The 25,650-nt window shown below is 44.6% G+C and overlaps 1 protein-coding gene across 2 annotated transcripts in view; it reads right to left on the reverse strand.

Annotated features, from left to right (window-relative positions):
• Positions 1-25,650, reverse strand: part of BAIAP2L1 (BAR/IMD domain containing adaptor protein 2 like 1) — a 113,889-nt gene that overhangs the window by 50,675 nt on the left and 37,564 nt on the right. For both annotated transcript variants that reach the window (XM_045389471.3, XM_074034441.1), the window contains exons 2-3: positions 23,856-23,931; positions 16,491-16,577 (exon numbers count right to left, since the gene is read on the reverse strand). In XM_045389471.3, coding sequence (XP_045245406.2) covers positions 16,491-16,577; positions 23,856-23,931 — 163 coding nt within the window. The remainder of the gene's footprint in view (positions 1-16,490; positions 16,578-23,855; positions 23,932-25,650) is intronic.

The following is a 25,650-nucleotide window of genomic DNA, read 5'->3' on the forward strand; positions in this document are numbered from 1 at the left end:
TGAGTTTCGTGGTGAATGTCCCACTATCTATAGAATCAAGGACTTTGAATTTAAACCCCAACTTTGCTCCTTACCTGTTGTGCGTGCTCCTTAGTTGGATGAAATCAGACAAGTCACTTAACCTAAGCTTCCATTTTCTTGTCCATAAAATGGGAATAATATCTCTTACCTGAGAGGACTGCTGTGAAAACTAAATGAGACTCCTGAGTTTCGTATTTCCATTAATGCTAATAAAATTCATTTACTGTGCAAAGCGCACTGAGTCAGAGCCAACTAAAACTCTTCACAGGGTCATGGCGAGGTTACGAGGCAGTGCACGTGGGAAGTGCTGGAAAGTGTGTGGCATGCTATCTGAAAAATCTCTCCCCAACCAGGACCCAATTCTGGTTTTCAGATACCTTTTTTTTTTTTTTTTTGAGAGTCTCGCTCTGTCGCCCAGGCTGGAGTGCAATGGCACCATCTCGGCTCACTGCAACCTCCACCTCCTGGGGTCAAGCAATTCTCCTGCCTCAGTCTCCCGAGTAGCTGAGATTACAAGCATGTGCCATCAAGCCCAGCTAGTTTTTGTATTTTTAGTAGAGATGGGGCTTTGTCATTTGGCCAGGATGGTCTTGAACTCCTGACCTCAAGTGATCCGCCCGCCTCGGCCTCAGATACATTCTTGTGTGAACAGTTGAGGAGAATAAGGCAGCAATCAGATGTTAATGGCATTGCTTCCACACTGCCTGAATATTCCAGAGTACCAGAAAACACTGGTCAAATAACTGCTACTCCTACAGATTTCATAGCTGGGTATGTGGCCGGGTGCAGTGGCTCACCCCTGTAATCCCAGCACTTTGGGAGGCCGAGGAGGGTGGATCACAAAGTCAGGAGTTCAAGACCAGCCTGGCCAACATGGTGAAACCCTGTCTTTACTAAAAAAACAAAAATTAGCTGGGCATGGTGACGTGCACCTGTAGTTCCAGTTACTCAGGAGGCTAAGGTGGGAGAATTGCTTGAACCCAGGAGGTGGAGGTTGTAGTGAGCCGAGATCACGCCATGGCACTCCAGCCTGGGCGACATAGCAAGACTCCATCTCTCAAAAAAAAACAAAAAACAAAAACAAAAACAAAAAACTTAGGTATGTACAGCTAGCCTCTTGAATTATTACAATGCCTATTTTACTGATTTTAGTATGAATTCATTAGGATACCCCATATTAGCTCACTTAATTCTTTTTGTTTTTGGTGGTATAATATACATAAGTTTACCAAAAGTAACATTAGCACATTCACAATATTGTGTAACTGTCACCACTACCCAGTTTAAAATCATCTTCCTCACCTTAAGAGATGCCATTAAGCAGCCATTCCCTGTTCCCCTCTCCCCCTTGAAGCCTCAAAATCTGCTTTCTATGTGGATTTGCCGACGCTGGGCGTTTCATATAAACAAAATCATACAATAAATGGCCTTTTTATCTGGCTTCATTGACTTGGCACATGTCCAAGGTTCACCTGCATAGCAGCATGTAGTGGCACTTCATCCTTTTTCGTGGCTAAATAATATTCCATTTTGTTTTTCCACTTATCAGCAGGTGGACATTTGGGCTGCCTCCACCTTTTGGCTATTGTGAGTTGTGCTGCTCTGAACATTTGTGGTCAAGACTATGTGTGGGCCGGGTATTGTGGCTCACACCTGTAATCCCAACACTTTGGGAGGCTGAGGTGGGCGGATCACCTGAGGTCAGGAGTTTGAGACCAGCCTGACCGATACGGAGATACACTGTCTCTACTAAAAATACAAAATTAGCAGGGCGTGGTGGCGCCTGCCTGTAATTCCAGCTACTTGGGAGGCTGAGGCAGGAGAAGTGCTTGAACCCGGGAGGCAGAGGTTGTGGTGAGGTGAGATTGTACCATTGCACTCCAGTCTGGGCAACACAGCGAGACTCTGTCTTAAAAATAAATAAATAAATAAATAAATAAATAAATAAATAAATAAATAAAAAAGACTGTGTGTGGGCTTATGTTTCATTTCCCTTGGATCAGTGTCTAGAATGGAATTCTTGGTCACACGGTAATTCTATGCTTGAGTTTTAAGGAACTGGCAGATGGCTCCAATGTGGCTGCCCCACTTTACATGCCCACCAGCAATGGTCGAGGGTTCCAATTTCTCCACATCTTTGCTGACACTTGTTATTGTCTGAATTAATTGTGGCCACTCTATTGGGTGTGCTGTAGCTAGCTTGTGGTTGGGATTTGTGTTTTCCTAATGGCTAATGATGTTACGCATCTTTTCATGTGCTTGTTGGCACTCTTACTTTTAACAGTTTTGTTAAGTCACCGGGAAGAGGAAAGAGTACATAAGGAAGTGCATTTACTCCCAATTTGCTACAGACCAAAAACCTTCTAGAACCCCACCTGCACTAACAAAGACTCTAACCCCCCACCAGAACTGTCTACCCTCCACCGTGGCACCATGGTGTGCTTGGGAATGCGTCTGGCATGGCCAGGCCTCACTTGCTTCATGATTCCAGCTGCATCCATCTTTGAGTATCCCTCTCTTCAACCTGTCACGTGGGCTACGCCCTTTGCTGCTACCTGTGCGTCTGAGCACAGCAGCTGTTTTTTGGCATGCTCTAAACTCCCACTCCCCATTTGGGTGTCATCACCTAGTGTTTTTGTTCCTGACCCTTCACTGCAGGCCCAGCACGGTGCTGTGAAAAAGTAACAAATCCACACCTATTTGTAAGAGGATGTAAGTAGCTCTTGTGAACAAGGATGGTGATGATGGCAGAGGCACAGCCCCAGGTCCTTGGCGCCACCCCCTCACCATGACAGGCCAGTTGTCTGGCCCAGTTGTTGCAGCCCCTTGGCCAGCTGCCCTTTGGCTAGGGCTGAAGCGTGAGGACAGGGACGCTTACGCCCTCTCCATCTTGGGTTACTAGAACACACAATATACTTCAAGGACAAACAGACCAATTTGAGTAACATGAAAATTGGGTTTAAACAATTTTCTGTTCATACACTTAAAAATCCAAAGATTTAAGAGAACGGGCAAGCATAATAAAGTCACAATGAAAAACAGGCAATGATGTTTCAGATTTACACTTAGGATGTGCCCAGCAAGCAATCTGGAGGCACTAAGTGTTAAACTGGCTAATCTTGATTTGATGATTCAGCTTTTATGTAAGTAATATTTACTAATTTTAGTACATTGAGTGTATATATACTCACTTCAAAGCTGAGAGAAGGAATGTTCTCCTTTTAACAACTTTTGTAAACAAGTACAATTTAAAATACAGAACATCTCCCTAAACTTTAGGAATGTATACATACTTATACCAATGTGCCTACATGACATATGGACTTACACAGTACATGCTCTTACAGGTTTTTTTTTGAGGGGGGGGACGGAGTTTTGCTCTGTTGCCCAGGCTGGAGAGCAAAGGTGTGACCTCAGTTCACTGCAACCTCCGCCTCCTGGGTTCAAGCGATTCTCCTGCCTCAGTCTCCCAAATAGCTGGGATTACAGGTGCCCGCCACCATGCCCAGCTAATTTTTTTGTGGGGTTTAATTTACAGGTTTTATAAATTATAAGCCTACCTTTCTCTCTAAGTATTCTAGCTGAGATCTTTCCTGCTCCAAAAGGGAGAAGACAGAAGACCATCCACCCAAAAACTGAGATACAAAAAGCCACCTGCAAGGTCTAAAGGCATTTACCAAGTGCTTGCTTCCAGGAAAAAATTATTTTCCAAACCTCAAACTGAAATTACTCAACGAAAAAAGCTGGAATAAATGATCGCATTATAAATGCTTCTAAGTAAAACTGGCAAAATTGTGATTACAGATGAGAAAAATCCAACAAAATACAGACTCATATTCACGTGTTGAGCCAGTGTGGACCATATGATGGTTTGCGATTTAACATAATCCTTTATTTTGCTGAAGTCTAATGGGCATGAAAATCTGACAGCCATAAAGTAAAGCACGTTAGAAAAGCACAGTCCAGGTGCAGTGGCTCATGCCTGTAATCTCAGCACTCCAGGAGGCTTAGGTGGGAGGACTGCTTGAGCCCAGGAGTTTGAGACCAGCCCGGGCAACACAGAAAGACCCCATCTCTAAAAAAAGTTTTGTTTTTTAAAAAAGCACATCTTTTGGACATACAGCAAATTAAGTTGGCAGGCTAGGTCATATACCTGGTAGGTAGCCTGGAGTCAGATGAACCAGCCACTGACCAGATATGCGACCTCAGCAAGTTACTGCCTTTGTACCTCAGTCTCCTCATCTGTAAAATGGAAATAATAAGCATGGGCCTCACAGTGCTGTCATGACGATTATAGGAGTGAATATTACATTTATAATATTATAAATTAATATTTACACTTAGAACTGTGCCTGGCATATAGCAGGTACAGTGTTCAGTAAATAAAATCTCCTCTTGTTTCTTTGCTATTTTTGTGGAAGAATTTTAATCTCTTTAAAGTGAGTCTAACCTGTAACTAAAAGATAAGTGATTTTGGTCAATTATAACTGCTGTGGCTCAGCTCAGCTCTTTCCCTACTGTGTTATAAATTCTATTATCCAGATCTTAGGAATATATTTGTAATATTTTTGTGAATTAGTAACAGTTCAAAAATGTTTCAAAATTTATTTTATTTTATTTTTTAAAGACAGAGGCTGGCTCTGTCACCCAGGCTGGAGTGCAGTGGTGTGATCATGGCTCACTGCAACCTCTGCATCCCATGTTGAAATGATTCTCATGCCTCAGCCTCCCGAGTAGCTGGAATTACAGGTGCACACCACCATGCCCGGCTAACTTTTGTATTTTTAGTAAAGATGGGGTTTTGCCGTGTTGGCCTGGCTAGTCTCGAACTCCTGGCCTCAGATGATCTGCCCGCCTCGGCCTCCCAAAGTGCTGGGATTACAGGCGTGAGCCACCGCGCCCGGCCTGAGCCACCGTGCCTAGCTTCTGCTCTAATTTTTAGACCAAAGACTGTCAGATTGGATTATGAGTATCAGCAAGACAAATCTATAATATAGTTTTTAAAAATTGCATAATCCACAAGCATTCTATCAATGATTAAAGGAAATCTATGATTTTCTAGGTTCCCTGATAGTCAGGAGATAAAATCTTCTGTTTTGTGCCCAATTTAAGAAACTGGCCCAAACAATAAATGATTCAAAATGCAATGACTGACTAAACTGCAACAAAATAACAGCCTCAATTTACACAATGGTGAGCTCTAAAAAGCTCAAAGCAAATTTATAAACTCCCCAAAGAAAGTCTGTTATTTCCTGAGAAGTCAAGGAGAACAACTTTTACTTTTCTCTGCTTTAAGGATGAAAAAACTGATTCAAAGGTTCTTTTAAAGATTTTGGCAAAACATTTTCCCCTTACCATTTCTGTTTTCCCTTTCACCTTTTCAAAATTTTCTGAGTTATAAAAATAAACTTGCTTGATTTAGGAACAAAACTGGAAGTTTATGAAAATGTCAGCTTCCTCTTTTAAATGGGCACTGCTGGGTAGGTGTGCTGCCTTGAACTGAACTGTGTACAGGTGATGAAGGATTTACCTTTATCACGTGTGATAAAGGATTTAACATGTGATAAAGTCACATGAGTGACTTCAGGTACACATACTGACCACCTGTTGAGTGGCATGAATTTGACCCTATGACCTATTATTTAACAATTAAACAGCGGGAGCGGCTGGGCAAAGTGATTCACGCCTGTAATCCGAGCACTTTGGGAGGCTGAGGCGGGTGGAACATTTGAGGTCAGGAATTCGAGACCAGCCTGGCCAACATGGTGAAACCCCGTCTCTACTGAAAAAGAAAAAGAAAAAGAAAAAAAAAATATATATATATATACACACACACACACACACACATACACACACACACATATATATATACACACATATATATATACACACACACACACACAAATTTGCTAGGTGTGGTGGCAGGCGCCGGTAGTCCCAGCTACTCAGAAGGCTGAGGTGGGAGAATTGCTTGAACCCAGGAGGTGGAGGTTACAGTGAGCCAAGATCGCACAACTGCACTCCAGCCTCGGCAACAGAGCGAAACTCTATCTCAAAAAAATAAAAATAAAACTAAATAAAATAAACAGTTGGATTAAAATATGTTACTGGCCAAACCCTGACTACAGATCTCTGGGTTTGGGTTTATGGTTTGTTTGCTCTGCCCAACAAGACAAAGAAGTTAGGACCTGAGTATCCCATGCTACTGTGGTTGTTAGGATTATGTCGTTAATGCACCTTAAACCCAGACACTTAGCTAGCTGGTAGTAAGGAAATGCTTTTTCTTTGGAGAAAAGGATACCAAATCCCTCACAAGATTACCCCAGTTGAAGCAAGCAACTGGATGACACAAGAGATCTTCTACTGTCCGGGTGAGGGCCAAACTGCAAAAATGTGAGGCCTTGTGGGCCAACTGTCTCTGCTGCAGTCACTCAGCCCTGCTACTGTATCACAGCCCTGCTACTGTATTGTATCCCGTCTGAATGCAACCACAGACAGGAACAAATGGGCATAGTTGTGTTCCAATAAAACGTTCTTGGCCGGGCGCGATGGCTCATGCCTGTAATTCCAGCACTTTGGGAGGCCAAGACGGGCGGATCACGAGGTCAAGAGATAGAGACCATCCTGGCCAATATGGTGAAATCCCGTCTCTACTAAAAATACAAAAAAAATCAGCTGGGTGTGGTGGTGGGCACCTGTAGTCCCAGCTACTAGGGAGGCTGAGGCAAATGAATCACTTGAACCTGGGAGGTGGAGGTTGCAGTGAGCTGAGATAGTGCCACGGCACTCCAGCCTGGCGATGGAGCGAGACTCCGTCTCAAAAAACAAACAAACAAACAAACAAACAACTTTCTTTGCAAGCAGGCCCTGGACATCCATGGCTGTAGTTTGCTCAGCCCTGCAGTTAAGGTACCTCTGGTAAAGGTGATATTTTAGCAAAATGAAATTGAAAGGTTTCAAATTATACGCTAACTCTTATCTTCAAGTCATTGAGAACATTCAGCATGAAAATAACTAGAATTAGGTATTTCTCTTTAAATCATCAATATTTTTCTATCATTTTCAAATATACTTGAAAAAAGAGCAAGGACACATTTTCTGAATCATCTCTCTAATAGAATAGATTCTATTCATAAAGAGTCTTTTATTTTAAGGAGCAAAATCAAGAAATGAATTCTCTGGTGGGGGTGAAATGTAGGTCTGACAGATTTGCACATCATTTAAATCTGTCATTATTTCTTAAGTTTTAGATACTAAGACTAACTTGCAAATTTTGCATATGTATATTAATAAGCATCTTCTTTGTAAGAAGTAGGCTGGGTGCAGTGGCTCACGCCTGTAATCCCAGCACTTTGGGAGGCCGAGGTGGGTGGGTCACCTGACGTCAGGAGTTTGAGACCAGCCTGACCAACATGGTGAAACTCTGTCTCTACTAAAATTGCAAAAAATTAGGTGGGCATGGTAGCGCACGCCTGTAATCCCAGCTACTTGGGAGGCTGAGGCAGGAGAATCGCTTGAACTCGGAAGGCGGAGGTTGCAATGAGCTGAGATCACACCATTGTACTCCAGCCTGGGCAACAAGAGCAAAACTCCATCTCAAAAAAAAAAAGGAAAAAGAAGTGAACTATAGTATTTTTCAGAGAATCAGAGAGGCTCTCCTATTGCTTGGCATTTTTCCTTTTCATTTCCTGGTGATTTCCAATGGCAAAACTTTTACATCTTCCACAAGGCTGAGGCAGGAGGATCGCTTGAGCCCAGGAGTTCAAGACCAGCCTGGGCAACATAGCAAGACCCTGTCTGTCTCAAAAAACAGAAAAAATTTACACCTGCAATAAAGAGAACAACCAGCCCAACATGGAAGAGAACAATAAGAGGACTTGGCAAAACCCTTACAGAAAGAATCCTTCATGAACAGCCATCAAGAGATACAATAAAAACACCTAGTGAAATTGGAGTCTCAAGAACTTCAAGCAAGGGAACTGCTGTATAAATGACAAAAGTCAATTTGCAAACTCAATAAAAACAAAAACAAAAAACCATAATTTAAAATGGGCAAAGGATCTGAACAGACATTTCTCCAAAGAAGATATGCAAATGGCCAGTAAGAATATGAAAAGATAGCCGGGCACAGTGGCTCACGCCTGTAATCCCAGCACGTTGGGAGGCCGAGGCGGGAGGATCACCTGAGGTTAGGAGTTCGAGACTAGCCTGACCAATATTGTGAAATCTCGTCTCTACTAAAAATACAAAAATTAGCTGGGTGTGGTGGTGGGGTACTGTAGTCCCAGCTATTCGGGAGGCTGAGGCATGAGAATCGCTTGAACCTGGGAGGCAGAGATTGCAGTGAGCTGAGATCGCGCCACCGCGCTCCAGCCTAAAAGTCAATTTGCAAACTCAGTAATTAAAAAAAAATTAATGTAAAATGGGCAAAGGATCTGAATAGACATTTCTTCAAAGAAGATATGCAAATGGCCAGTAAGAACATGAAAATATGCTCAATGTCGTTAGTCACTAGGGAGATGTGAATGTAAGCCAAAATGAGAGCCCACTTCACACTACAGGATGTGTAAAATCGTTTACAGGATGGCTATACTAAAAAAAGAGACAATAACAAGTGTTAAAGATGTACAGCATATGAATGGTTGGATACGGCTGGAGTTAAACGGGAAGCAACTGCTAGTGGGTAAGGGTTTCTTTCTGAGGTGATGAAAATATCCTAAAGTTAACTGTGGTGATAATCATACAACTTTGTGAATATACCAGTGAACTGTATACTTTAAATGGGTGAACTATATCTCAAGCTGCTATAAAAATAAATACAACAAAAAATTAATTTGCAGATTTCAAAAAAGAACTAAATAGGACTTCCAGTAATGAAAGATAGGCACTGTAATAAAAAAATTCAATGGAACCAGCAATTAGGAAATAAAAATTTAAAAGACCATTTACAATAGGACAAAACACATAAAGAATGAATCTATAAAAAAGCAGGAGACTTCCACAATAAAAAATACAAAAGTAGTGCTACAGAAATGAAAGAAATCTCAAATAAATGAAATCATACACCATTTTCATGGATTAGAAAATCCATATTTGCTAAGATGTCAATATTGCTAAGATGTCAACTCCACCTAAATCCACCTGTAAACTCAATGTATTCCAATCAAAATTCCAAGCGAATTTTTTAAAGTGGAAATTGACAAGCTGATTCTAAAATATAAGCAAATGCAGAGGTCCTAGAATAGCCAAGGTACTATCAAATAAACAGAGGAGTTATGCTACTAGGTATCAAGATTAGAAAGTTGCAGTAATTAAGACAGTCTGTTATTGGTGCAAGGATAGCAGAGCATCCTCACAGACAGCGAAGTGTGTAGCTGTGTTGCCTCCTTGTCTCCCAGTGATAACCCAGGTGGTGTTACAAAAATGAGTAACTGCAAGAGAAATTGGCCAACAAAACTGAAGAGGCAGAAATGAAATGAAAAGTAGCAACACTGAGTCAAACGTACATGGAGTTAGAGAAGAAATAGCTGACTGGAAATGCTGACACTGCTGGCCTTTGAGGCACTGGAGGAACGGCCACAGGAACTGAGTGAGGTTGAAACTTATCAACATAATTGAGGCAAGTGGCTGTGATGAAAAGGATGAAGGTGTTTCAGGGAAAACGATGCCAGCAAAAAAACAAAACAAAACAAAACACAAAAAACAAACTTCACCTTGAAGGAACTCTTGAAGGTATTTCACAACATTGTAATCGCAAGGATAAAATGTTGGAAGTTGATCCAAATTTGGCAAGGAGTATGGCAATTTGCTAAAACATAGAAAAAATGCTCGCTCTATCATAAGCCATGAGAAGGTGGCAAGCACTATTTACACCACTCCTGATAGGATTTTTACATTTAAAAACTCTAATTCCCAATGTTTCTAAGTGCTTCAAAGTGCACTAATATTAGTTTTACTATTGTTTGATTTCCCTGTACATTTCTAACTGACAGAGTTTTTAACAAACATTTTTAAAGGTCATAGAACAATGTAATTTTGCAGCATCAAGATGACTTTGTGTGGTTTCAGCTTGCGCATTTTTATGATGCCATTACTATGCAAAGCAGGGCTGCCTGATTTTAAAATTAATGAGTTAAATGTACCACTTAAGAAATTAGAAAAAGAGCAGCCATAAAAAAGGATGAGTTCATGTTCTTTGCAGGGACATGGATGAAGCTGGAAACCATCATTCTCAGCAAAGTAACAGAGGAACAGAAAACCAAACACTGCATGTTCTCACTCCTAAGTAGGAGCTGAACAATGAGAACACATGGACACAGGCAGGGGAACATCACACACCGGGGCCTGTCGGGGGGTGGGGGGCTGAGGAGGGATAGCATTAGTAGAAATACCTAATGTAGATGATGGGTTGATGGGTGCAGCAAACCACCATGGCACGTGTATATCTATGTAACAAACCTGCACGTTCTTCACATGTATCCCAGGACTTAAAGTATAATAATAATAAAAAAATAAATGAGAAAAAGAATAACAGAGTCATCTCAAAGATACGTGGAAGAGAGTAAAGGAGAGACCAATGAAACAGAAAACAAAGACACAATGGAGAGACTTGAACAACTGGTTCATGAATAATCAAGAAAAATATATATCTGGCCGGGTACAGTGGCTCACGTCTGTAATCCCAGCACTTTGGGAGGCCGAGGTGGCCAGATCACTTGAGGTCAGGAGTTTAAGACCAGCCTGGGCAACATGACAAAACCCCATCTCTACTAAAAACACAAAAATTAGCCGGGCATGGTGGTAGGCACCTGTAATCCCAGCTACTCAGGAGGGTGTGTCACGAGAATTGCTTGAACCCGGGAGGCAGAGGTTGCAGTAAGCCGAGATCGCACCACTGCACTTCAGCCTGGGCAACAGAGTGAGACTCTGCCTCAAAAAAAAAAAAAAAAAAAAAAGAAAGAAAAGAAAAATGTTATATATTCTTACAAACTTTTATTACCTACTGTAGGAGGAGAATGTCAATGAAGAAAATTGCCACTGTTTTTAAATTCTGAAATATTTGCGAATGTGTGAAGCAGAAACAGACAGGCATCTTTCCAGTCTTTGATACAGAAGCCACAAGGCACATCATCTCATTTCATCGAATGACCTGGAAGGCGTGGCTGTCACCTCCACGATGAGTAAATAACCCACTGCCCACGGTGAAGTGCTGCCTGGGGTCACACAAGTTAACAGCCGGAATGTGGCAACGTCACCACTCCCGAGCATCTCCTAGGTGCCAGGTGGCATGCTATCCGGCTGTCTCAGGGGAAAGTGAGATGCGGCCTGGCCTTACTGTCCTGGGTCACAGGATCTTTCCCGGACTCGCCTGGGCGGGGTGAGCTCTGCAACCCAGGCAGCACCCATGTCCCTACCATCCCTGGAGGGGTAACCACCCCCACAGTCCATGCTCTGCCTAGCTTGGCTGCCAAACACCTTGCTGGGGACATGTGACCCAATGTGGTTGCCCATGGAGGTTATCACTTGTTACCTCTTAGGCTCATGCAGAAAAAGGTGATGGCTACGTTTACCCTTAGGGCCTATCAGCTGCCCTGAGGAAACACCGCATCCTGCAGCCACTGAGGAAGAAGTCACCCAGGAGGCTACTGAGGATGAAATGAGACAAAAGTGCCCGGCATGTGGTGGACACGTCCGGAGACCTGCGTTTCTGTACGGAAGCATGTGGTGCAAGAGCAGGGCAATACTTCTAAGATGGCACAAGAACAGAGCAATACTTCTAAGACGAGTCACGCACATGCTACTCTTCTGTGATTTCCACCATCCTTACCCCGTAACTCCTGGCATTTATGGTCGGAACCCCAGTGAAACCACCATTTCCAAGGGGACTGTGACCGCTTATCATGATGCCTGCCAGCCGCTCAGACACTAACGACATCCTCTCATCCCTTTCTTGAAAAGTCCCCTGTCAGCCTGGGTGCAGTGGTTCACACCTGTAATCCCAGCACTTTGGGAGGCTGAGGCAGGTGGATTACCTTAAGTCAGGAGTTCAAGACTAGCCTGGTCAACATGGTGAAACCCTATCTCTAATACAAAAAAAAAATATGGTCGGGGGCAGTGGATCACGCCTGTAATCCCAGCACTTTGGGAGGCCAAGGCGGGCAGATCATGATGTCAAGACATTGAGAACAGCCTGGCCAACATGGTGAAACCCCGTCTCTACTAAAAATACAATAATTAGCTGGGTGTGGTGGTACACACCTGTAGTCCCAGCTACTCAGGAGGCTGAGGCAGGAGAATCGCTTGAATATGGGAGGCGGAAGTTGCAGTAGCCAAGAATGCGCCATTGCATTCCAGCCTGGTGACAGAGTGAGACTTGGTCTCAAAAAAAAAAAAAAAAAAAAGAAAACAACAACAACAACAGCAGCAGAAAAAACCTACAGCTACTCTAAGGCCCCCTATCCTAAGGCCCCTACTTCTTCCTCTGTGCTTGTATCTCCCCTTCCCAAATAGAAACAGACTGGAAAGGTTGGCTGTGGTCTTCTGGGGAAAAAGTGAGAGGGCCCTGGAAAAACAGCAATTATGAAGTTTTTGTTTGTTTTTTGAGATGGAGTCTCGCTCTGTTGCCCAGGCTGGACTGTAGTGGTGCGATCTCGGCTCATCACAACCTCTGCCTCTCGGTTTCAAGTGCTTCTCCTGTCTCAGCCTCTTGAGTAGTTGGAATTACAGGCACGCGCCCCCGTGCCTGGCTAATTTTTTGATATTTTTAGTACAGACAGGGTTTCACCATGTTGGCCGGGCAAGGCTCAAACTCCTGACCTCGGGTGATCCGCCCACCTCGGCCTTCCAAAGTGCTGGGATTACAGGCCTGAGCCACTGCGATGCCTGGCCGCAGTTACAAAGTTTGAAGTATACGCATGCTGGTAAAACCACACACCAGCCCACGAGGGAAAAAAACACGACTCCACTCAGACACACACAAAACGCGGAAGCACCATGTACACCCAGGGCACCGCTAACATTTCTATTAGTCCTGCCCTTTCACTGAAAGTTGTTGAAAACAGACCTTTAATACCAGAGATGCCGACATGGGGGCTGTCACCAGGCCATCTCCTAACAGCCATACTCTCTCTGCCCTGGTGTTCCTTGACCCATGCCTGAGGAGCTTTGCTGGCAGCTGGGTCCTGGGCATGTGATCTAAATTGGGCCATGGGGTATAAGGGGCAGTGTGCTGGAGCTTTGGGGCAAAGGTCGCCAGCACACCTGAGAAGAAATTCCCCTTCCTACTTTTGAAGACAATGGGGAGAGAGAGGATGTGATGGTTGGAGAAGCAGTGGCAGCCATCCTGGCACCATGAGGAAATGAGTATGAGGATGAGAAGACAGAGAGAAGGAACCTGGGTCCCTAGCGATGATTAACTGACAACCTGCTGCTCCTCATGTGGAATAATAAAGATGCTGATTGCTTAACTCACTGTTCATTGGGTATTTTATTTTTTTACTTTTGGGCCAAAGCATCCTACGTTGTTCACACAGCAATGAGTGAGCCGATCCAGGAGGGAGCTAAGTCTAAGTATCCACAGCTAGACATCAGAAATGGTTCCGCTGTCACACAGGCCAACCCTCGAGGCGCACAGAACGAGCGTTTTGAAATGATTCATGATTTTCACATATGTGATAACACCCCTTCAAGTTTTCTCGTAGGGAGAGTTAAGTTTCATGATGAAGTTGTGAATACCAAGTACCACCACGGAGTAACTAGACAATAAGTTCTTCTTGGAAGATGAGAAAAATACAATCTATCTTTGATCGTTTTTTTTTTTTTTCTACGAATTGTCCACGACTCTTCCATATAGGGAATGTAAACAGATACGGGGTGCCTTTTCAGTCTGAACTGTATCAATAAAATAAAAATGGAGCCAGTCAAGGAAGTAACTTCTCCTGAGCTAGCATTGTACCATGGAATTGTCAGAAACGAGAAGAAAAACCAGTAATTACATGAGATAGCAAGTATTAAGCAAAAGGATAGCTTGAAACGAAATACAACAGAAAGTTATTTCTGTTCCCTCTGAATAAAATACATACGCACAAGTGGCCGGGCACGGTGGCTCTCACCTGTAATCCTAGCATTTTGAGAGGCGGAGGCGGGTAGATCACCTGAGGTCAGGAGTTTGAGACCAGCCTGGCCAAGATGGTGAAATCACGTCTCTATTAAAAATAGGAAAATTAGCCGGGTATGGTGGCGGGCACCTGTAATCCCAGCTGCTCAGGAGGCTGACGCACGAGAATTGCTTGAACCCTGGAGGCAGAGGCTGCAGGGAGCCAAGATCATGCCACTGCACTCCAGCCTGGGTGACAGAGTGAGACTCCATCTCAAAAAACAAACAAAAACAAACAAAAAAATACACCATATATATATGCATGCACATGAAAGAAATTTCACCACCGCAAAATATTTTCCTCACTGAAATGAAAGTTCTAAGCCTGTATTGTTTATACCAACATAGTTGCTGTGGAAATAGCTGTTTCAACATTAGGAACTCACGGCTGACTCAAGTAAGGTGTGGAGCAGAAGTCTTATTTAAACAGTGGCAGGACCCATAAAACATTAAAAAGGCAAACTGGGTGTGGTGAGTCGGAGCGCCATATGTTTTAATGTAAGGGTCACGCATGTTTTCTTTCTGAGGCATGATACCAATAGGATGTTACTTTTTATTTATGCTATTTTTGGAACCCTATAATCATCTCAACAACTCCCCCAAACATCCTAGATTTTGCTGTCTGCTTCTGTCTACATCCAGCAACCTCCGTATTTTATTACATTCATCGTGCTTGGAACAGAGTTACTACGGTTCAGTCCTCGCTGGCACATGCAGGATTATGGCACCAACCAGGGCACAGGCAGGATTTTGGAAAACTTCTGAATGTAATTGAGTCCATTAAATATAGCAGTACTGGGCTGGGTGAGGCCGGTCATCCTAGCACTTTGAGAGGCCAAGGCGGGGGGACTACTAGAGGCCAAGAGTTCAAGACCAACCTGGCCAACACAGAGAGACCCCATCTCTAACATAAATAAATAAATATAAAATAGTGTGTGTATATATATAAATAAATAAATAAATATAGGCTGGGCACGGTGGCTCACACCTATCATCTCAGTACTTTGGGAGGCTGAGGCAGGAGTATCACCTGAGGTCAGGAGTTCGAGACCAGCCTGGCCAACATGGCAAAACCCCGTCTCTACTAAACATACAAAAAAATTAGCCGGGTAGTGGCGGGCATCTGTAGTCCTGGCAACTCAGGAGGCTGAGGCAGGAGAATCACTTGAACTTGGGTAGCAGAGGTTGCAGTGAGCCGAGCTCATGCCACTGCACTCTAGCCTGGGCGACGAGCGAGACTCTGTCTCAATAAAAAAAAATAAAAATAAAAAATATCTAGATCTCTTTCTGGCAGTACTGATTTATTCACTAACAGGACATCACTTTCAGCATACGGTCTACCGTGTGCCTATGGCTTTATAAACTCAAGTGCCAAGTCCTCAGAGACCGTGAGGACCCAGGTTGCCTCTGCACCCAACAGCCCAGCTCCCCAACTCCACTGTCAGGCCTCTCATTTGTTCCTGTCTTTTATGGGTCAGTTAAGAGCTTCCCAAACAATCCTAAAAACCCTCAGGACAGCTCCATCGAGAAACCATGTGGCTTGCCTGCACCCTCCCTTGGTGATGCCCCCCCACTCCTCTGCTTCCCCTTCCTACTTCTTAACTGGACATGGATGCACTTTTCTTTAAACACACACACACACTTTACCATGATTTTTCCTCCGGTCAAGCCAGAAATTTTACCTTTTGTACAATAAAACATACTCAACACATTTTTTAAATGAGGGTGCTGTGTGGGGCTGTTTTAAAAGCCCACCTTTCCCTGCTGACAGTGAAGTGTTCTGTAAACAGAAGCCCAGATCCCCTCGGCAGCAGGCACTGCCCGGGGTGTGACCGCCCTCTCTGCCTGCACAGGAGAGCGATTCATACCAGCAGAACCGGAAAAATCACAGCTGAAAGCAACCAGGGAAGAGGCAAGGGCCAAGAGAGCAACGTAAAGGAGTTGGATTTTCTACTAGGTGAGTCACAGGAAACACTCCGGCCGCAGCCCGAGGCCCCAGAGGCCCTGCTCGCCCATCAGGAATGTAGGTCAAACTCCCAGGGGGAAGGGTGAGAGCCCAGGCACCCAGGGCAAAAGCTCAAGTTCCTAGGAGAGCAGGGAGGCTGGCCAGAAAACAAGGCCTCCAATCGCCCTCCGGCACCAGCCCCGGCCCACCCTCCGACTAAGCGTCAATTTCCACAGACCGCGGTGAAGCAGAACCGCAGCATGCTGGCCCAGATCTCTCCTCTGTTCTGGACTGGGCCGTCCCATGCGTTTCTATCGGGGTTCACGGGATGACAAGTGGGGTTTACGTGTAAAGGGACAGATGGCTCACCCAGTTCAGTCGACACGGGGGACCCGGTGGCAATCTCACCGATCTTGGCCACTCCATCGTAGTAGGCTTTTCCTGCCAGGATCATAGCTAGACACGAAAGGCGACACACAAAATCGTCACTTAGACAAGGAAAGGAGGAAGCGACACAAGTTTTCTTCCAAACACCCCTCGGTCCCTTCTGGCCACAAGGTTTGGGCCGTGGCAGGTGTGGCTCTCAGGAGGTAAGGCCTGTGTTGAGAGCTGCACCGGGGTGGAGGCCCCCCAGCCAAGGGACAGTCACATGAGATCCTCGTCTCTGCCCAGCCCCGGGGAACCTTCAGCAGCAGGGGCTGAAGGTCCAGAGAAGGCTCTGCTTGCTCCTGATGCCAGTTTCAGAGTGGATGTGTTCCTAACGTTGAACTAGGGCTTTGGCTGGGCACGGTGGCTCACACCTGTAATCCCAGCACTTTGGGAGGCTGAGGCGGGAGGATTGCTTGAGCTCAAGAGTTTGAGACCAGCCTGGGCAACATGGTAAAACCCCACCTCTACAAAAAAAAAAAAAAATACATAAATTAGCCAGGCATGGTGGAGTGTGTCTGCAGTCCCAGCTACTTGTGAGGCTGAGGTGAGAGGATCGCTTGAGCCCAGGAGGTGGAGGTTGTAAGTGAGCTGAGATCGTGACACTGCATTCTAGTCTGGGTGACAGAGCCAGATATTGTCTCAAAAATAAAAATAAAAAAAGAAACACATCCTCTCCAGCCTTCTGTTTTCTGAGCTAGTTCTTCTCCAGCACTCCAGGTCTGCAACATTCTTAGTCAGGAGGAGTTGTGTGAGGTGGTCTAGCAGTCTGGTCCTTTGATGGCAGTGTTTCATTTTTCTATTGAAAAAGACATTTTGAGCCACAACCAATCAACCTATTTGTTGCCAGGAGAGAATATATGAAATTTGAAATATATTATCTTTCCAAAAAGCAATACAATTGTCTGAAAAAACAACTGAATCTTCTACATTTTTTTATTTTTTGGCAAAGACAGGAAAACTTTTATTGCTACAAGGTGGGTTCTAATTATCTTAAAAATAATACTGCCCCCTTCAAACTCATTCTGAAGACTAAATTATAACTACGTGACCTCCTGGGGCAAATTACTTACCCTTTCTGAAACAAAGGTTGCTCGTCCTTAAAATGCCCTAAGAATGTGAGCGACGGACAAACAAATGGAAGCTGCTAATACACTTTTTTCACTTTACAATCTAGATTTGAAGGTACTGAAGGTGTATGATACAGACCCAGATTGGTTACTGTAATTTTGGAGAAAAGCATTTATTTGGAATTTTACTCTAAGATTGGTTTCACACAGAAATCAGTTTCTCCTGGAGCTTTGGAGACCACACGGTTTTGGAGCTAAAGGAGCCCTTGGGAATCCTAGAGGCTACACCAGCTGCAATGCCCCAATGTATAACAGGCAATTGTTTTAACAAGGTGGATTTTATTTTATTTATTTTTTTTAGAGGCAGAGTCTTGTTCTTTCACCCAGGCTGGAGTGCGGTGGCACAATCATGGCTCACTGCAGCCTTGACCTCCTGGGCTCAAAGGATCCTTCTGCCTCAGCCTCCTGAGCAGCTGGGACTACAGGGACGTGCCACCATTCCTGGCTAATAACAAAAAAAAAAAAAAAAAAAAAATGAAGGGGCTGGGTGCAATGGCTTATACCTGTACTCCTAGCATTTTGAGAGGTTGAGGTAGGAGGATCACTTGAGCCCAAGAGTTCAAGACCAGCCTGGGCAACATAAGGAGACCTCCATCTCTATTAAAAACAAACAAAAAAACTAGCCAGGCACGGTGGTGGTGGCACATGCCTATAGTCCCAGCTACTCAGGAGGCTGAGGTAGGAGAATCGCTTGAGCCCAGAAGGTCAAGATTGCAGTGAACCACAACTGTACCACTGTATTCCAGCCTGTTGCCCAGGCTGGTCGTGAACTCCTGGGCTCAAACCATCCTCTCGCCTGAGCCTCCCAACGTGCTTGGATTATAGTTGTGAGCCACAGAATTAATTCATATGCAGGTCCAGCTGAAGGTATGAAAAGCCAAGACAGTAGTATTTTTTTTTTTTCTGGCAAATTAATCTACTTGAGGATTTATTGTAGAGTTAAAAATTTATGGCTGGGTACTGTGGCTCACACCTGTGATCCCAGTACTTTGGGAGGCTGAGGCGGGAGGATCACGAGGTCAAGAGATTGAGACCATCCTAGCCAACATGGTGAAACCCTGTCTCCACTAAAAATACAAAAATTAGCTGGGCATGGTGGTGCATGCCTGTAGCCCCAGCTCGGGAGGGTGAGGCAGGAGAATCGCTTGAACTCAGGAGGCAGAGGTTACAGTGAGCTGAGATGGCACCACTGCACTCCAGCCTGGTGACAGAGTGAGACTCAGTCTCAAAAAAATATATAAATATGTATTTTATATGAATACATATATATTATATATAAAATATAACTTATATACATATTTACATATATATATAAGTTATGGTTTTTACTATATATGTATCCAACTTTAGGAAATGCAAACTCTAGCTACTGTACTACTGTAAGACTCAGAATAACCTTAAAGTGTAAATGTAAAAAGAACAATAGCAATTAGCATTTATATATATACTTAGTGAATCCAGCCAATGATGTTGAGACATGGTTCGTAATGTCATCAGCCCGCTGCACTAAGGGCAGCAGAGTGGAGATATTCTGGGACATACCCAAGGTCAATGTTGAGTCAGCGGGAAGGCACACAGCTCTGGCTGGGCACTTCACTTCCTCAGCTCTAAATGATGGTGCTTTCTGACTCTTTGGTCTCGGCTCGAACTAAGAAAGAAGTGACTCCACCTAAAAACAAGGTGTGTAGCCAGGAAACTGTCAAGTTGTAAGACGTAACATCTTAGTATGAAGATTTTAAGTTGTAAAGTACTGATAATCTGAAAAGCAAATTAGTGGTGGAATGGTATGCAGGATTACACAGTATTTAAAGAAAATGTTTGGTTTGCATCCACACATGAAATCACAATTTTTCATTAACTGTTGACTTACATTGAAAACCATGTAACCTTCTCGGTCTTGTAAAATATCTTTGCTATGATAAGGCAACTTGAAAATTACAAATTTAGCCAGAAGAGATAACTAATACTTTTTGCCTCCCTTTTGTGAGCACATTAAGATATTCTCTACTACTTATTGTTTTAAGGAAAGAGGCATATTAGTTCTTTTTTTTTTTTTTTTTTTTTTAAGAGTCAGGGTCTCACTCTGTTGCCCACACTGGAGTGCAGTGGTGTGATCATAGCTCACTGCAGCCTTAACCTCCTGGACTCGAGCGGCCCTCCCACCTCAGCCTCCTGAGTAGCTGGGACTACAGGTGCATGCCACCACACCTAGCTAATTTTTTATTTTCTAGAAACAGGGTCTCACTATGTTGCCCAGGATGTCTTGATCTCCTGGGCTCAAGCGATCCTCCCACCTCAGCCTCCCAAAGTGCTGGCATGACAGGCATGAGCCACAATACCTAGTGTAGTTCTATTTTAGTGGTTGGCCAACTACTTCCTCAGTCTAGACTAATCTATGCACATCTACCTGATAATTTTTCTTTAAAATATGGTTTCATTGGGTGAACATTCTGCTTAAAGCCTTTGGTGGCCTCCCACTGCCCGTGAGGTAGATTTTTACAGTAATGGCCTTCCAGGAATCACACCTCCCAGAATTCCCAGCGTATGTGGTCCCCTACCCAAGTGGTGTGGCCATGGTACCCACTTTGACCCACAGGTTATCAGCAAGCATGACTCCCACAGGGGCTTGAGAGGTGCTGGCACTGGGATTTATATGCTTAGGACACCACTGCTATGGAGTGAAGACCGCATCTGGCCTCCTTGAAGAGGAAAGACCCCATTGTTGGGGGTGCATCCAGCCCACAGCCCTGCACAGGCCACAGAAGACTGCAGGTGCAGGAGTGAGTCCCGAGGGTCTGGAGAACTGCCCTGCCTTTACAGGAGAAATAAGCAGCTGTTGCTGTCTGAAGCCACTATGTTTGGGGGCAGTGAGGTACGCAGCATGACACAGCATAACAAGCTCTGACGTGTGCATTCAAGTGCACAGTGATCTGACCCTATCCCGCCCACTCCCCAACAGTGTGCCACCCATGCCAGTGTGGACCCCAGGTCCTGGCTTACTTTTTTTTTTTTTTTTGAGACAGAGTCTTGCTCTGTTGCCAGGCTGGAGTGCAGTAGTGCAACTACTCACTGCAACCTCCACCTCCTGGGTTCAAGCGATTCTCCTGCCTCAGCCTCCCAAGTAGCTGGGATTACAGGTGCCTGCCACCACACATGGCTAATTTTTGTATCTTTAGCAGAGATGGGGCTTCACCACGTTGGCCAGGCTGGTCTTGATCTCTTGACCTTGAGATCCGCCTGCTTCAGTCTCCCAATTTGCTGGGATTACAGGTGAGAGCCATCGAGCCCGGCTGACTTGCTGTCTTTTATGCGTGTGGCAGTGTCTGCCTGCTGAAACCTAACATCTGGCAGCCAGCTCAGCTCCTGCAGGGCCTCCGCCCTGTTCCAGTCCACACCAACCCACACCACTCAAATTCTTGTGACACTGGTCTGTACAATGCTACTAGCCATTCACCTATAGACCTAGATTCTTTATTTTTATTTTTTGAGACAGGGTCTTGCTCTGTCTCCTGGGCTGGAGTGCAGAGGTACAATCACAGCTCACTGTAGCCTCGAACTTCTGGACTCAAACAATCCTCCCACCCCAGCCTCCTGATAGGTAGGACCACAGGCGCATGCCACCATGCCCAACTTTTTTTTTGAGATAGGTTTTCTTTCTTTTTTGAAGTCGAGTCTCATTCTGTTGCCCAGGCTGGAGTGCACTGGCACAATCTTGGCTCATTGCAACCTCTGCCTCCCAGGTTCAAGTGATTCTCCTGCCTCAGCCTCCCAAGTAGTTGGGACCACAAGCGTGTGCCACCACGACTGGCTAAATTTTGTATTTTTAGTAGAGACAGGGATTTACCATGTTGGACAGGCTGGTTTCCAACTTCTGACCTCAGGTGATCTGCCCACCTCAGCCTCCCAAATTGCTGAGATTACAGGCGTGAGTCACTGTGTCCAGCTCCAGCTAATTTTTAATTTTTTTTGTAGTGATGGGGTCTCGAATTCTTGGGCTGAAGCTGTCCTCCTGCCTCAGACTCCAAAAGTGCTGGAATTACAGGCATGAGCCACCACGCCCAGCCTGCCTTGTGTTCTAACATAACTGTGGACTGCACACCTAGCAGCCTCAACTATTTCCAAATTCTCACCAAGGTCTTTACACATTTACCTACATTTCTCAATGGCTTCAGCAGGGGCACGACCAGATGGCCTGCAGAAATTCTGGAAATACTTTCTGAAGCACAGAATACTCCCTCCCCAGGAGGTGCTAAAGTGGCGAGACCCCTTTGGGGAGAAGCCTTGTTAGCAGGAAGCTAAGCTGTAGGCAGCTCACTGGCTCACCTTGTAAAACTCTGCAGCTCATGCTAGAAAGAAAGAAAAAAAAAAGAGGCAGCTCATGCTAGAAAGAAAAAAACAAAAACAAACAAAAAAAAACTGCAGGTCACAGTGATTTCCTTCACAAGGACATCTAAAGCAATGACTTTGTGGCCTTGTGACTAAGCAATCTTCGAGAGAGAGTCAGAAGTGCATGGCTCTGGCTCTCTGGAGGACGGGGGCACCTGCAGAAGTCACAGGGACTGCTGGAGGGCAAGGGAGCAAAATCCCAGACCTGCTGCACTTCCTGCCGCTGAAATCCCCGAAAGCACAGCGAGGCAGAAGAGAGTGAATGAGCAGTTTACTTTTCCAGTGACTACACACAACGATGTTCCTCCTCACCCAGAGTTCACAGTCTAGCCAGCTCATGCCCCTTCCTGGGGCAGGTTCATGCTAAGCGTGTGTGATGCCACAGGTTTATTTTCAAAATATCAACAGGGAGCAACCAAAGGTGTGGTATGGCAAAAAATATACCTAAGAGGCCGGGCGTGGTGGCTCACGTCTGTAATTCTAGCACTTTGGGAGGTTGAGGAGGGTGGATTACCTGACGTCAGGAGTTCGAGACCAGCCTGGCAAACATGGTGAAACTCCGTCTCTACTAAAAAAAACAGAAATTAGCCGGGCATGGTGGTGCACACCCGTAATCTCAGCTACTTGGGAGGCTGAGGCAGAAGAACTGCTCGAGCCCAGGAGGCAGAGGTTGCAGTGAGCCGAGATTGCTCCACTGCACTCCAGCCTGGGTGACAGAGCAAGACTCTGAAAAAAGAAAGAAAGAAGAGATAAGAAAAAGATGTAAAACTTGATCTGACGCTGTCTTCAAATCTAACTGTCAGAAACTACATTTCTACTTATGTTACTTGGTGACGTAAGTAGAACCGTCAGAGAGGATGAAACTGGGGTCTGAATGTTTTGGGGTGACACTTGCTACATTTTGGGGGAGAACTGTCTTGACCATGTTAGAATTTGGTGATTGCCAGCATTTTAAGTTTTTAAGGTGATCACTGATGCGTTTTAATAACATTCGCCTCTCAGGAGGAAAATGCGTATCAGCTTCCTACACGCAAATCTCTTAAACTAACAACTCTGGTTCACAAAGACAGGCCAACACCAATACTCAAGTTCATTTTAAATGAAGCATAGATTTTGACATGAGAATCTAAGTCCAACCGTTTAATTTAGATGTTTTTCCATTCAGGCTAAAAAAAAAAGTTTTTTTTTTTTTCTTTTTTGAGACAGGCCCTTACTCTGTTGCTCAGGCTGGGGTGCAGTGGCATGATCACTGTTCACTGCAGCCTCAACCTAAGTGATCACTCCGCCACACACTCCTGAGTAGCTGGGACTACAGGCGCGCGCCACCACGTTCAGCTAATTTCATTCAGGCTAAAAGTAATGTTTCTCATGTTACTATCAAAAGTGACACATTGGGGGAAAAAAGGATGAAAAACGTGATACATCTAAAGACAAGAAATTCTTTTATATACATAAAAGGGGAGTAATTTCTGTGCTGTAGGACACTAACTTATAAATGTCTTATGTACACATTTTATATTTGTTCGTTTACTAAGAATTTGGTTTAAAAAGCAGAAAGCACGGTTTTATAGTTAAAAGACATCACTTAAGAGTAGCCTCGCTTTCATTCAATCAACCTGTTTCAAATACGCTAACATCATTGTGTACGGTCATTGCAAAGTTGTGTAGATTGCATTCGTTGTAAACAATTTTTGCCACTTAAAAGTATTTAAAAATTCAATACTAAGCATTTGAAACTAATTAAATATTTACTGAGTGGCTTTATATATAACCAATTCAGAAAAAGACTTACCATTTACAGCTTTCTCATAATTTTTCCCCAGGTTTATTAAATTTCGCAGCCCAGGATTGAACTGTTCCATAACATTCTGCCAAACAAAACACACAAATTAATAAAATAAACAAATGATAAACCGAATCATCTTCAGATTTTGTTGCTGTGCGGCCCAGGATAGCTATGGACGCCTAACAGCACAGTCTACGAAGTGATGAATGCTGATGCAAAAACCATGAAGAACACCTATTCCCTTACCCAGTGGAACAGGGCTCGCAGGAGGCAAGGTGCCCGTAACCCTGGCAGTTCTCAGTTTCCCAAGGAGCTGCCTGGAATCTGCTATAATCGGATGGCAGCAGGCATTCATGTCTCCCCTGCAGGGACTGTGGGCCTGGCATCCTCTTGGGTTTGAGTGGATTGCTAATGGTTCTCATTCCAACGTTAAGGAACGCCAGTGCAGGATCAGCTATCTGTATTTAATTACAAAGGCAATGTTTTGAATAGATTTCAATAAATTTCTATCCATTGAATAGAAATTTCCAGGAATTTTTGTTTTTACTTTGCCTAATTATAGGGGTGTGGGCGGGGAGGGACATGGAAGGGGGCGTTGGTGGCATGTTGCTGATGGCCCCAGGACACAGGCCTGCCTGGAAACTTCTTTCTGGGTGTCCCGGGCATTTTTCTTTTTTTTTTTTTTTTTGAGACGAAGTCTCACTCTGTCACCCAGGCTGGAGTACAGTGGCGCAATCTCGGCTCAGTGCAACCTCCGTCTCCCGGGTTCAAGCAATTCTCCTGTCCCAGCCTCCTGAGTAGCTGGGATTACAGGAGCCCACCACCACACCCAGCTAATTTTTTTTTTTTTTTTGAGATGGAGTCTCACACTCTTGCCCAGGCTGGAGTGCAGTGGCGCCATCTCCGCTCACTGCAAGCTCTGCCTCCCAGGTTCATGCCATTCTCCTGCCTCAGCCTCCCAAGTAGCTGGGACTACAGGCGCCCGCCACCACACCTGGCTAATTTTTTGTATTTTTAGTAGAGACGGGGTTTCACCGTGTTAGCCAGGATGGTCTCCATCTCCTGACCTCATGATCTGCCTGCCTTGGCCTCCCACAGTGCTGGGATTACAGGCGTGAGCCACCGTGCCCAGCTGACACCTGGCTAATTTTTATATTTTTAGTAGAGACAGGGTTTTGCCATGTTGGCCAGGCTGGTCTTGAACTCCTGACCTCAGGTTATCTGCCCGTCTTGGCCTCCCAAAGTGCGGGGATTATAGGGATGAGCCACCGTGCCCGGCTGACACCTGGCTAATTTTTATATTTTTAGTAGAGGCAGGGTTTTGCCATGTTGGCTAGGCTGGTCTTGAACTCCTGACCTCAGGTTATCTGCCCACCTTGTCCTCCCAAAGTGCGGGGATTACAGGCATGAGCCACCACACCCGCCTCCCTGGCATTTTTCCAGTGATTAGTTTATTCACTGAGGAAATGTGGAGTAACTACCATGGGCCAGGCCCTGCACATACAGCTAAGGATGAGACGGCACAGTTTCCCTCTCACAGATTTCATGGTGCAGGCCATGGCCAGGTTTCATTTTAACACGTGTTATTCCTGTCTCACTAGAAAGCCATAAAGACAAATGCTAGAATAAGTATAAGACAAACAACTATTTGGGATGTGGGTCTAAATTTTAAAATACCCTAACTTTGAAGTACAGACAATAAGTCATTCCTATGGTACTCAGACTTCACGACTCACAACATGTGGCGATTGTGTTTGTTCCGTCCAGGAACAATAAGCTTCACGATATTAATCACCCCAAA

The sequence above is a fragment of the Macaca fascicularis genome, chromosome 3 (assembly GCF_037993035.2).
Source record: "Macaca fascicularis isolate 582-1 chromosome 3, T2T-MFA8v1.1".
NCBI lineage: Eukaryota > Metazoa > Chordata > Mammalia > Primates > Cercopithecidae > Macaca > Macaca fascicularis.